At 41.4% G+C, this 14,083-nt stretch overlaps 1 protein-coding gene across 3 annotated transcripts in view; it reads right to left on the bottom strand.

Moving 5' to 3' along the window:
• FAM81A (family with sequence similarity 81 member A) overlaps positions 1 to 13,118 on the bottom strand; it is a 31,301-nt gene extending 18,183 nt beyond the window's left edge. The window contains exons 1-5 of one of the 3 annotated variants that reach the window (XM_065558283.1): positions 12,606 to 12,716; positions 9,762 to 9,825; positions 3,624 to 3,691; positions 1,923 to 2,196; positions 1,045 to 1,163 (exon numbers count right to left, since the gene is read on the bottom strand). In XM_065558283.1, the coding sequence (XP_065414355.1) occupies positions 1,045 to 1,163; positions 1,923 to 2,196; positions 3,624 to 3,670 (440 nt within the window). In that variant the 5' untranslated portion in view covers positions 3,671 to 3,691; positions 9,762 to 9,825; positions 12,606 to 12,716. Of the gene's footprint in view, positions 1 to 1,044; positions 1,164 to 1,922; positions 2,197 to 3,623; positions 3,692 to 9,761; positions 9,826 to 12,605 lie in introns of all 3 variants that reach the window. The other 2 variants (XM_065558282.1, XM_065558284.1) reach the window with 2 other exon arrangements.
• Between the last annotated feature and the right edge of the window lie 965 nt (positions 13,119 to 14,083).

The raw sequence follows: 14,083 nt of genomic DNA, 5'->3' as shown, positions 1-14,083 counted from the left end.
CAGTCAACTAACTAAACTGGTCCAGCAAAAAAGAATGGAATGTATTCAGAAATCCAGATAATGGGACAAATTCATCCCTGGTGTAATTCAGCAGAAGTAATCAATCAAGATTCTGTATACAAAATTAAGTCCTCATCTTCAGCTGTGCAACCCCACTACCTTCCGATTGTGTCTTCATTGTCATCGGTGCCAGCTGTAAGTAGGTTTGCCCAGGTGTCATTGAGAGTATAATCTAAAAACAAAATGTAAGGGCTTGTCGACACTTAAAATGCTGCAGCAGGTAAACTGCACCAATGCTGCTGCACCACTGCAGCATTTCAGTGAAGAGGCTACCTGCACTGATGGGACAGCTTCTCCTGGCAGCATAGTTAATCCACCTCCTCGAGAGGTGGTAGCTATGTCAACAGGAGAAGCCCTCCCGTCGAGATAGCCCTGTCTACACCAGGTGTTAGCTCCACACCCCTGAGCAACATAGTTCTACCAACATAAGTTGCTAGTGTAGACCAGGCCTACGTGAGGGCTTAATTTGGCCTGTAGAATCTCTATCACTCTATGTTTTCCTCCACTCCCCTTTACTTTAAACCCTGGGAATAACATGTAGTTTATCTAATGTTTAATAAGATTAACCAGTTTGTTTCTACTTCTTAAAATACATTCAAAAGCAATATATAATTGTATATTGCTCCCTGGAAACGCAAACTGTTCCATGGTATCTTTATTACAGGTGAGCTAATGAGTTAGTTCCATAAAAACCCCAGCCTGAACCTCAGTCCTTTCTAAAACTGAACCAAACTGAAGCATTTTTAGAATTCAAGCCCATTTACTGAAATCTAATTTTGAGAATTAACAGTCATGTAACTAGTTTTAATATTTGATACTGGAATGCAGATTATTGTGCATTGCCATGAAAACATTGAGCCAAATTCATTCTGGGAGTTAGGCCAAGGTTAAATTTGGGCCACTGTCATTAAATGTAAAAGGCATACTTCAAGATTAATAGAAAATCAGTTGATTGCAAAAAATATCCCCCAAACTGACACTTACCTTGCAACTCTCCCCCGAAGATCTCCCAAACCGGACAACTGCCGCATTTCCAGGCTCTTTAAGGTAGAATTAGTTCCATAACTGAGGTTATCCCTGACACGTATCTGTTCCTGCAGCGTCTATAAGGCATTAATATGCAAATAGGAGTTCAATAAGTCACTTTTATACATTCAATAGGCCACTTGTTATATTTTGCTAAATCCAAATAAAATATAAAATCTGTTTTTTAATTTAATAACAACTGTTTTTATAGGCATGCAGAATGTGGTGCATTATACTCATATATGGTTTCTCCTGATTTTCAGGGCCCAATCTACACACACAACTCTCACTGAAGTCACACTGGAAGCAGAATTGGGCCCTGAAATACTAACCTATATTTGTCCATCTACCACTACCCTGCTAATTTCTGCAAAGGTCAGGCTTAAGGTTGCATATTTGACTGTGACTGGATCACCTGGATGTGTGCATTGTGGGTGGTGCATGTGGAAAGTGAAAGGGAGTTTTTATTGCAGGGGTGAGGAGTCTGTGAGTATGTTTAGGTGGTAGGGCCTTTAAACTTAGGTTGAAATGCATGTTAGCGCTGCATTAACTGATGATTTCCTAGGTTTTCTAGGTTTGTGCTGAAAGGAAATAGATTAGCACCACAAAACTGTTTGTGTAGAATTTATATTTGAAGTCCTGCCACCCCGTACTGTTTTTTTATTGCCACAAAAAGAACTACATACTCTGCATGCACTTTGTAAGGATGTACACACAGTTTATAAACTCTTCAGATCTTATACTTATATCACATATTAAATCTTACTAAATTTTCTTATTAAACTTGGAGTCAATAGCAGAGATGATGTCAGCTCCGGGAAAGAATCAGAACATACCTCAATGTCCCGGTTAAGCTGCCTCACTATTGCCGTTATGTTTCGGATGTGTTCTTCTAAGAGTTGCCTAGCCAACCGATCTCCTCCCCCTTTGTTCTGCATTCTATGCAAAGTGGAAACAATGTCCTCCTTAATGCGAAAAGCGTGTTCCACAAGGGCAGCAGTTGTTTTCTCATGGCTTAGAATTCTGTCTTCTAGCTGATCCACGAGACTTGCAGATGCTAATGGGACCGCGGTCAAAGCTTGGCTGTGTAGTGGTATATTTCGAATCCGTCTAACAAAAGAAATATATTCAAACAAATGTATTATTAATGCGTTGCTAGATATTGAGGACCTTACTCAAAACTCTATTGTAGCTTTTAACCACGCCCATCTATGTGAGATTGATACCACCTTAGTAGAAGCACTGGGAGGTAGAGTGCCTCCAGAAAGAATACTAGCTCCCAGAAATCCTGAACACTTCCAGGGAGAGGCCCACTGCTGTACATAAGCAGGTGCAGCATTTGCTGCCATGAGTGGTAGGTGTAAAGGGAAGTCATGGCCTCCTCCCCATCTCACTTAGGGTGACTAACCCAGGCATATGCACTTAACAAAAGGATATTAGTGTGTTTTGGGATGAATTAAGACAGACAAAGCAGTTTGGCTGGGAACATGAACTCAGAATGTTTTTGATTAAATTTTGCAAGTATTACTACACATGTGCAAACTTTGCAGCTGCTTTTTTTCCCATCCTTGTTCAAAGCAATAACTGCAATAAAGTTAAATAAAAATAGACTAGGAATATCTTGAGTTTGCATCCATTCTTTTCTCTTCCAATAAGGCTACTCCTGGAGTATGCATCCAAAAACTGAATAAATACATGCTAAAGCTTTGGAAATCCAGGAAGGACAAAATCCAAGCTACTCACAGTCTCTAAGGCAACTTTTCAAAAGAGGTCAGCTCCCATTTAGGCACCTAAATAATTGTGCAGATTTTTCCAAAGAGCTCCGCGCTGAGCAGCTTCTATTGAAAGCAATAGTTGCTGCTGAGGTGCTGAGACTTTTGAAAATCTGGCCATCGATGAACGCAGTCTTTCACAGAGGTTAAGTTTTGTAATCCTTTGGGGGAAAGATTCTCAAAGGCACAAAGAGAAAATAGGTATTCAACTCCCATTGAAAGTCAATGAGCATTGGTGCCTAATTCCCCTTTGTGCCTTTAAACAGCTCTTATTTATTTTCTTTATACACCTTAGTTATTTCTTTTTTTCTTGTATGCTGTATTTATCTGATATTCATAGGGGCCGAATCATGAAGTGAAGGCTAAATTCTGTTTTCACTTACATTGTGCTGTAATTTCACTGAAGTTAATGGAGATTCAACCAGAGTGTAAATGAAGGTAGAATTTGGCCCTACATTTTTACATTCACTCCTTACTCATGAAAGACTTCCACTGGGACAAGGTCTGATGTCCTCGGTTTTCACTCTGTCACAGTTGAAGCCACGAGAAGTTTTCCTTGAGAAAGGACTGAATAAAAGCTAAGGGCTTCAGGACTTGGCCCATGATTTGGATAAGCAGAGTATATGTCTACAATATTTAATTTAGTTTAGTTGTTGCATTAAGTACAAAAGCTACAATGTTAAGCATGATTGTAAATAGAGAATTAAAGGAGAAGCACACTCCTGCACTCTGTAGATTCTAGATTTCTAACATGCCAGACTGTACCTTTCAGTAGGGGCAAGTGTCGGAAAGATTGGGCTTCGTTGTGCCATTTTCTTTTCAATAATTTATGTCTGTTGAGAAAATACACATTAAATTATTTAACAGTTGTTTATATCTGGCACTGAAATGACTTTGTGTATCTGTTTAAAGTGAACCTTAAGATTATGCTAACAACTCTGACATTGGAAGACATTTTATATATTGCCCATGATTTTGCTTTCAGACTACTTGCATCCAAAATTTGATATAACACAACAAAACAGGGTGGAGAATTAGATGACTAAAAACAACTAAAAAGCTTTTTCAAGTGAATGCAGCACGCATGAAAGCTGCTAGATTGACAAGCCTGGAGGCTGTAGTTCTCTGTTTATCCACAGAACTAATAATAGTAAAGCCTCTCTCTCATATAGCACTTTTCATCAGTCGACCTCAAAGCGCTTTACAGTCTCTAACGTGTTTAGCCTCACAACCCTGTTCTGAAATAGGGAAGCATTATTACCCCAATTTTTTACAGTTGGGGAATTGAGGCACAGTGAGACTAAATGCTTTGTCCAGAGTCACACAAGAGGTCGGTTCTTGGTGGAGCAAGGAATTGAATCTGGCTCCCCATGTCTTAAGCCAGTGACCTCATCACTGGACCATCCTTCCTCCCAGAACAGGGTTGGCACAGGCAGTGGCAAAGTGGACTTCTTAACACCAGTCCGCAAACAGGACCACCACTAGGGGTGAGAGGATATTATTATGTCAGGGCTTAGGCCAGGTGAAATTTGCCCCGTGAAAGGCCTATAAGGAACTCAAGTGGTTCAGAAGCCTGGCGTTTGTCTTCTGCACAGGGATGAATTTGACATTCAGTTCTTGGCCTCTCTCATGAGAGAGAAAAGTGTCAGTTAGTGCCTCGGGTGGCTTTGTGATGTGGACATAAAAGCTTGTTGGAAATTTTCCAACGGAACATTTTTCTGTCAGAAAATGCTGATTCGTTGAAAACTACATCTTTCATGGAAATATGTTGATTTTGGTGGAATTCTCTTTCAGGAGAAGACTGGAACAGAGTATCCTGATAAGGCTGACGTGTTCCATTTTGATCTTTTCAGAATGGAATGTTTTGTTTCCAAACAGCTTTTCAGGGTTTTAAAAAATGTTATGTAATATAATACAATTTTTTAAGAAGTTGAAATCAGAATGAAACATTTGTATTTTATTTAATTTTTTTTTTATTTCATGTCATGGGAAATTTCAATTGTTTTGGTTTTGTTGTGTCTCAGAACAGAAAAAAAATCTAAATTATGGAATATCCCATGAAACAGAAAATCTGGTTCCCACCCAGCTCTAGCAGATACCTCTCTACTGTGAACTGGACTGAGACTCACCAAAGTATTTCATACAGGTCACCACAAAGCCACAAGATGATAACTTTCAGCCATTATTGACCTAGTGAGCACAGTGGCAATTATCTATACTACTCCTATTTCCCATTCTAAGTATTGGTAAATTTGGTGGCATCTCAAATATTACTATATGGTACCCAAGGGTAAATATAAATTGTGTAACAGTGACCACACAGTGATGTGAAGTTGAATGACTTTGCAACTCATTATCAATCCTCCTGGCACTGAGGCTGCATGTCTTTGATATTTTTCAAGTATCTACCAGTATGGGAGAAGAATTTGCAACACAAGGATTGTTTGGTAGTTTGCCTCAAAAATGTTCAGATCATAATTAATATTAATTGTGCTATTTTAAAATTTTAGTTTAGTGGGAAATATTCACAAATACATTTCAATTAGAGTGACTCCAGCACGTGTAGTCACAACTGGAGTAGCTTTGATCTAGCTAGATCAAATAACAATATCACTGAAGCCAAGGAAGCAGCATTCGGACTAGACACTCAAGTACATAACCCAGGGTCTGTGCTGCTGCCCCAGCTGCTGCAGCTTCACAGCTATTGTTATTCAAGCTAGCCCTAGTAGCCATTTGTCTAATTTTAGAAATTAACTAAATTGCTCAGGTGATGTACACACCACACTTTGTCAGGACAGTCAGCAGGATCTGCTTACACCAGATTCCATGCAGACCACTCCCATTTGGCGTAAACTATACTCAAACTATGGCCTTGCTTTTCATTGCAGATAAAAAGATGGATGCATGAACTGGTTTAGATTTTTTACAAATATATTATTGGGACTATGGGAGATTTTCAAAAAACACAAAGGGCATCCAAATCCCACCAACAATGAATGGACGTTAGGCACCTAATTCCCATTTATGCCTTTGAAAATTTTCCCCATTATTATTGCTATCTATTATGAATAGTCCCATTAATTTCAACAGTACATGTTTGCAGGATTGGGCCTGTGGCCTAGCTCGAAGCTATGGCAATTTACACCAGTGGAGGATCTGCCCCCATGATTCTAAGGTCTTGTCTATATGAATATTTAGTTCACAGCAAGCCAGGGTGTAAATCTACCTCGCTCTAGCCTGCCATGGAATAAGTGTCTGTGTGGACCCTGCTGCCATGCATTAAAATTCCATAATGTGCTTTGATCTACTCCAGGGATCGGCAACCTTTGGCACGCAACTCGCCAGGGTAAGCACCCTGGCGGGCCAGGCCGGTTTGTTTACCTGCCGCATCCGCAGGTTCGGCTGATTGCGGCTCCCACGGGCCGCAGTTCGCCACTCCAGGCCAATGGGGGCGGCGGGAATAGGTGGCCAGCATATCCCTCGGCCCGTGCCACTTCACACAGCCCCCATTGGCCTGGGACGGCGAACCGCAGCTAGTGGGAGCCGCGATCGGCCGAACCTGCGGATGCGGCAGGTAAACAAACCGTCCCGGTCTGCCAGGGAGCCTGATCTACTCCCATTTTGAAGCAACATAATTTAAGTGCACTTCGGAACTTTCAGTGTGCAGCAGCAGGGTCCACACAGACACTTTAGTGCACAGCTGGCTAGTGTGGGGTAGATTAACACTCCAACTTGCCAGTGTTAAGTGTTCGTATGGACAGTCCCTATACGTTGACATCTGTGGTCATCTAAACAAACCCAATATTCACAGGCACCTGCAACTTTCTAAATCGCTATATCTTTCTGATCCAACTCTAACTTGATATACAAAAATTACATAGAAATAATTCTAACTGTGATTTAAAAAGCAGTAAAAGCAAGAAAATTCAGTGAAAGCTGACACTCCCCTCTCAGTTATGGTTAACTTTTGCATGGATCAATTAATAGTGAGTGTCTGGTTGTTAGCATTTACAGTTGTACCCCAGAATTTCCAATCTCCAGAAAATTTTAAAATATCCCAAGTTAAGAGACATATTCCCAGCTGAAATATTCATTAAATCAGTAATTTAAAACCAAAAATTCTTACAAGAAAGATTTATAGTTAGCCAAATGAACCACACTCACTTCATAGCTAGGCTGTGATACTCTTGCTCCTATCGAGTAGTACCTTTTATAGAGTAGACGTATTCATGGTGTAATGTACTATTCAACATAGGTAAGTGTATCACAATGTGGCCATTAGTATTACATTTAAGTAACCCAGCCATTTGAAAGCTTGTTTGAGAGCCAAATAGATTCTACAACACTTGTACTCTGTGGAGCAGACCTAACTGTGTTTCCAATATAATAGACTTTCCAATTTAATAATGGAAATGTTAACCCTAGTGTACTAGGTCAGGAGCCAGCCATGTTTTAACCAGGTCCCTGACTCACTTGTAGTTGGGTAGAGCAGCCTTAAGGAAGAGAGGAACCCCCCCCCCAAAATAAACAAAGTCTGTTGGCTAATGCATCTCCAGCATCAGAACTGGGAAATCACCAACTAAGGTCGACACTGCTAACCTATGGCACTGAAGGGAAACAATAGAATATTCCTAGTAATAGGAAATGTTTTAGCATCAATGGTTAATACAAAAATAAAACAGTCAGGATGATACATAATGTTAAGGATGTATTTGCTGAAGAATGGAACAAAAATGTTTAAGAGACAGTACATTATATGGGATAATATGTTATGCAGGTTCAAATATTGGCAGTATGACATCTAACTAACTTGTGCCTGTAGAAACAGAGGTCACTGAAAATCTAGTTAAAATTTAGTCTTTTAACCATTTGTTTTCTATTTCAAACAGCCATAATACATATGGTAATAACCACAGATTCTGATATCACTTGCACCCGTGTAACTCTATTAACTTCAGTGCAGCAACTCTGGATTTATACCAGTGTAAATGAGATCAGAATTTGGCTCAGTAGGTTATTTGTAAAAAGGAGTGGTAGCAGTAACCAAATCCATCTACTCTATGCCATCTAAAAAGAAATGTTTTTGACATTGTAGTGGGGTATACAAACCTCACACTGGGCTGGAAGAGATTAAAGGGCAGTACTGGGCCCAGCTAGCCCCACCCCTCCAACCCTGTAGCCATGCTCCATCTGGAGACAGGGGTGAAAAGGGAGCAACCAAGCTCCGAAGGGGGAGGTTGGGGAGGAGTGCAGACCAATCCTGAAGGCGGGCTGGAGAAGCCTCCCTGAAGGAACAGGACTGTATGCAGAGCCCATCTGGGCTGGCAATTGGGTTTCCTTTTCATTTTTCTTTTCTCCTTATCTGGGACCAGAAGCTGAGGGAGTGAAGCAGTGGTAGGAAGTGACCCAGGGAAAGTAGCTCAGAGAGCCCCTCCCTGCAGGCAAATATTGCTGACCCTCCTCGGGCCCTGGGTCAGAGCCCAGTGGAGTGGGTGGGTCCAGGCTACCCTACCACTGCCCCATGAATGAGTGGACACTAACCACTAGGCCCTTCAGCCCACCGAAAATCCTATAACAGACGTAGCAAGGATCGCTCCTTTTTCACATTGGGCCTGATCCTGAATTCCATGTGAACCCAGAATTGCTACAGAAAACTAAGAGATCTGATCTATGAAAATAGTTTTGCAATTGCTGATGAAACTTGGTGCAATATGGTGAACAGATGGAAGGAGAAAACAGGTTATTTTAATACAAGTGTCAACTTTTGAAGTTCAAAAAACCTGTGAGGGATATCCTGAAAAAGTATCAAAATACACCTCATGTTCATGCATTAGAACATGTTTCAAGGCACTGCTTAGAAAAAAGAGCATTTTTGTAGCAGTATGTGTGTTCCACTTACAGCATAGCTTTCCATGAATAAGATTTTTTTTTTTTTAAAGACAGACCCATTTTAATGAGAAACACTGTAGTAAGTGGCCAGGGCACTAACTGGGACTGAGGAGACCTGACTTCAATTCCCTGTCTGCTTCTGCTTTGCTGGGTGCCCCTGAGCAAATCTCCTCTGTGCCTTAGTTTCTCCATCTGTAAAATGGGGATAATGATTCAGACCTTCTTTGTAAAGTGCTTGGAGATCTACGATGAAAAGCATTATATTAGAGATAGGTATTATTATTATTTACACATTCTGACACTGTACAGATTCCAAGGGCCGAATCCTACAAACTGTTCCTCACAAAAGTCATCTCCATTAAGATTATGTTTACGCTACTGCGGCAAGTCGATCTACGCTACACAACTCCAGCTACGTGAATAACGTAGCTGGAGTCGACGTACCTTAGGTCGAGTTACCGCAGGGTCTACACTTACCTTACTATTTTCACTGGGAGTAGAGTACAGGGGTCAACTGGAGAGCGATCTGCTGTCGATTTGGTGGGTCTTTACTAGACCCACTAAATCAACCACCGGTGGATCGATCACAGAGTATCGATCCCTGCGGTAGTGTAGACCTACCCTAAGTGTCATTAAGACAATGGATTACTCATCTGAGGGCTATCCTCACAACAGTCTGTGAGGTAGGTTTGGTTAGCACTATTATCACAATTGGGGAAATTTAGCCAGTGACGTTAAATGACTTGCCCAAAGAGGTCATACAGTGAATCAGTGGCAGAGCCTGGATCTGTGCTCATTCCACTAGGTCAAACTGCATGTTAATGGCCCTGAAACAGCAAACCATTTAAGCACAGTTTAATTTTAAATATGTGAATAGTCTCATTGACTTCAATGGCCCTATCCCTGATTTATATCACTAAGGACCTGGATATTGTTCCAAAAACTCAAAACAAAATATTAAACTATTTTAAAACATAATTGACAGTATATCTTAAATGTGGTTTGTTTTTTTACCTCAGCTCACAATGGCTTCATCCTGCCATACTTGTGCATCTGTAACTCCCACTGAAGCCAATGTCTGGGTGCAGAAAGACTGCAGGATTAGTCACAGATGTACATTCAAATACAAATTGTCCTAAAAGCCACCAAAGGCACTGATTCATCTGAAACAATATTTCCAAATATGAAATATTCAGTTATTTGTCATTTTTAATTTAAACACATCACTCCGTAGACCAGTGGTGGTGGTAGGCCATTGCCAGCCCTAAGCAGAAATACTTGGCCCCCCCAACACACACAACACATACTAATAATTAATAGGGGGCCCTCTTGAAATGCTCAGGGTCCTAACCAATTGCTTATTCTGCTTATACCTAGTGCTGGCTCTGCAGTACACACTCAGATCTCTCTGATGCTGAGACCTCACACACCTCCAATGACATTCTGAGGCAGTTATCTCATCCTGAATGATACTGGGGGCATGTCTACGTTGCCCCACAGTTCCGACTAAGAGTCTGAATGGCAGTGCACACCAAAATGCTGCACTGTAACTCCCTGTGTGGATGCTGCAGGTGTGAACTTAAAAGGTCCCCAGAGGGAATATACCTATTAGATCTGGTACGTAACTGTTATTGTTTACAGAGAACTCATGACCTGTAGGTCCTTACCTGCAGCACCCACAAGGGGGAGTTACAGCACAGCACTTTGCCCACAGCTATGCACGCCCCCTTGGTCCGAACTGTGGGGCAATGTAGACATGCCCTACAGGGCTGTGAAATTGCTGTGAGGACATTCACAAGACCCCAAAAGAGCGGGAGGGTCCCAGAGCCCAGGTTCCAGCCTGAGCCTGAACGTCTAGACCACAATTTTAGAATCCCGCAGCCTGAGCCCTGCGAGCCCGAGGCAGCTGACAGTGGCCAGCCACGGGTGTTTAATTCCAGCGTAGACATACCCTGGGATTTTGCTCTACTATGTACTGAATATGCACTGGGTAAGGACCTCAGGATTGGGCTCTGTTTATCTAACAGGCAAGCCTCAGTAAAGGCCTGATCCAAAGCCCATTCAAGTCAATGGAAATATTCCCACTAACTTGATCAAGCCCTAAATTCAGCATTTTTTCAGGGACCAAGTCTCCAGCATCTTGTCCACCAGCATTTAAATTCCACGCAGCTCTCTGCAATTCTGGTAGTGTATATATGTCCTGTAAATAATAATAGCTACATATCAGAACTAATAGTTATATTCCCTCTCTATGTATGTGTGTAATATCCATTAATGTTAACAAGTGTGCAGCAAAAGAAAAATATAACTCTCAGGATCAGATCCTGAGCTGGTGTAAATTGACATAGTTCCACTGAACCTAATAGAGGTCCAGGCCCCAAATCTTTTACCTTTTAAGTCAGTAGTTATTTTCAATTAATTTTACTGCTGTTTGATATGATACAGTAACTTAAAGCACAAGACAGTAAGTCAATATTATCAGATTTACGAGAGTATTATTTCAAGAGTTCTTTTCTGAATATTCTACATTTGTCCTATTGCAGCTACATGGATATCTCACAACTGTAAGTTCCATACCTGATTGTAAAGATACTCACTCTCTTGAGGCCTACCACAATTTCTGTCTCATATGAACCTGGAATACCTCACTGTTATTCCTGTAAATCATTGACGTCAGAAATGCAAAACTTGAAACTAAAGATAAAGCTGCATGCAAGATTAAGGAAACAGACATACATAAATTCAGGTTTGATCCTGTTTTGTTGTTGCATACCTCTCCCTCTGCCACACATTGAAAGCACCCATTGCCCTGCACATTTGATTTCTGGGGGGATGAGAAGAAGGATGTTCCAATGATTTAGGCACTAGCTTAGGACTTGGGAGACTGGGCTCAATTCCCTGCTCTGGGATAGTTTTCTTGTGTGACCTTGAACAAGTCACTTAGTTCTCTGTGCTTCAGATACCCATCAGTAAAATGGGGACAATAGCACTGCTCTACCTCACTGGGGTGTTGTGAGGATAAATAGATTACAGATTTTGAGATGCTCAGATTCTATGACAATGAGGGCCGTACAAGTACCATACACAGTTTTCCACTTGCCCCTTCTTTTAAGTCACAATGGTAGCAGTTCTGTTCTGTAACTTTCATAACATTGAAATCTACCTAAGGTACATACAATAGAATCCGAGTACCTCAGAGTCTGCAATGGATTTATCTTCACAACACCTCTGTGAGGTAGGGAAGAGCTATTATCCCCATTTTAGAGTCAGGGAACTCAGGCACAGAGAAGCTAAGTGATTTGTCTTAAATCCACACAAGAAGTTGATGGCAGAGCAAGGACTCTAAGGGCCTCCCAAGTCCTAGGCTAATGCCTAAACCACTGGACCATCCTTCCTGTCTCAAAACAGTCCAGGAATACCTCTGGAGACAACACAATGTTGTGACCAGGGGCCCTTTGAGAGTGCGTGGCTGGGACAAACTCAGGAATCACAATGTTGCACTGGAGCATTGCAACATACCAGGATGGTGTTTTGGAGTGAATAGAAATGTTATTGTGTCATGACTCAGTGTGAGGATGGGTCAAAAAAACAAAAAGCCCATCACTTTGATACATCAAACAAGCCCTTACACTACATACACTGCATTGCCACATTATGAAGTTTTACAGGTCCCCTAAAATGACTGCAGCACACTTCCATGAGGGATCGTCTGAGAATATGGGGATGATTGTGGAAATGCTATGATGGGGGAAAATTGACATAACAGCACAACACAAACATCACCATATTGTCATGCGACAGAGAGGGGCAAAGTTCAGACAGACTCTTAGTCGTATTAAAGCTGCTGTATTCACTCACCAGTGTTGGATTAGGGCAGGACATGGCTGCCCATCCTTCCCTTGCATCCTAGCAACCTCTCTGCTGGATGTCTCTGCTCGGCTTTTTAATATGTTTTTACTTCTGGGATAGCTGTATGCAAAGATTCATAGAGCGCAGCTAGACAGCCTGGATGTCCATCCGTCCCTTCCTGCTGCTAGTGGCAGCCAGGTCCTCTCCCTCTCCGCGGGGCCTGCTGCCACCAGGCCTGGTAGATGGGAAGAAAAAGGCTGCTGAGAGTTGTTGCCAGGACGCTGTCTCCATAGAAACCTGCAGCTCAATCAGAGGGAGCCAGGGTTCTCCTAATAAACAGAGAGAGAGAGACTTATTTATAGGAGGCAAATATTCACACGCCGTCCAGCAACCAGAACAAATCCCGTCTTATCACCATTTCCTCACAATCTATTTCATAGCAGTGTCAACACGTTGCAGAACTGGGAGGGGAAAGACCCAGCAAATAAAAACCTTATTCCATATGTTACAGCATGAATGACTAACGGTGACAGATTCTAGACATAATATTGGGCCAAGTATAAATGCAGTGGCTGTGGATAGCCTGCATTCTGTTCAACGCAGTTTGCTGAAGCTCTAATCAATCTCTTGCTTGAGAAAGGTGATTGATTTAATTGGAGTTACTTCGAATTCCTAATGGTGTAAATGAGATGAGAATCTGGACTATAGGGGATTTTTCCCACAGTGTATGGAAAATCCTGGTAGAATACAGGACTGTCAAACTGGGCCAATTTGAATCAGTGAGAAGTTAAAAAAATTACTTACATTTTCTGTTGGTCTCAAAGCCAGTGTATTATTTTGTGCCTGTAAAAGTAAGTGTGAGTGTGTGTGTGTTAGAGCCCATAAAGTGTACATTGACCTAAATTTGCATGCACAAATCAGATATATAAGCTATGGGAAAGAGTAGCCAGCAAAACTGATGAACATTGGGTCTGCTTCTGCTCTCATGCTGGTGTGATTCTGTTGACATCATTAGAGTTACAGTGGCGCAAACCAAAAGTAAGTAAAATCAGATCTGTTGCAGCAATCCCAAAAGTAGAGCCTAAACTGCATTTGCTTTTGGCTGAAATAGATATCAAATCCCACTACTGCTGCCAACACAAATCATCACAATGCTAACCATCTGGTATGTCTGAAGGTTAAATAGCATCCTGACATGCACATACTTTTAAATAAAAGTAACTAAGGGTCTGAACCTATAGGGCATTGATTGCCCTCTGTTTATATTAAAGTCAACTGCACCTTAGAGAATCAGGTCTGAAATGAAACAGTAACTCATTTCTGACAATCATTGGACCTAATTACAAATTTATTCCCTGATCCTAACACAACAGTTCATGCTTACTTTATGCACATGAGTAGCCCTCTTGATTACAAAAGGACTACTCAGGTGCCTAAAGTTACTCGTGTATATCATTATTTCCAGGATTGGGGTTTAAGAGTGTCAA

This window comes from Chrysemys picta, chromosome 10 (genome assembly GCF_011386835.1).
Source record: "Chrysemys picta bellii isolate R12L10 chromosome 10, ASM1138683v2, whole genome shotgun sequence".
In the NCBI taxonomy this organism is placed as follows: Eukaryota; Metazoa; Chordata; order Testudines; family Emydidae; genus Chrysemys; species Chrysemys picta.
Note: the sequence above shows the minus strand (reverse complement) of the source record. Positions and strands in the feature narration are given on the sequence as shown.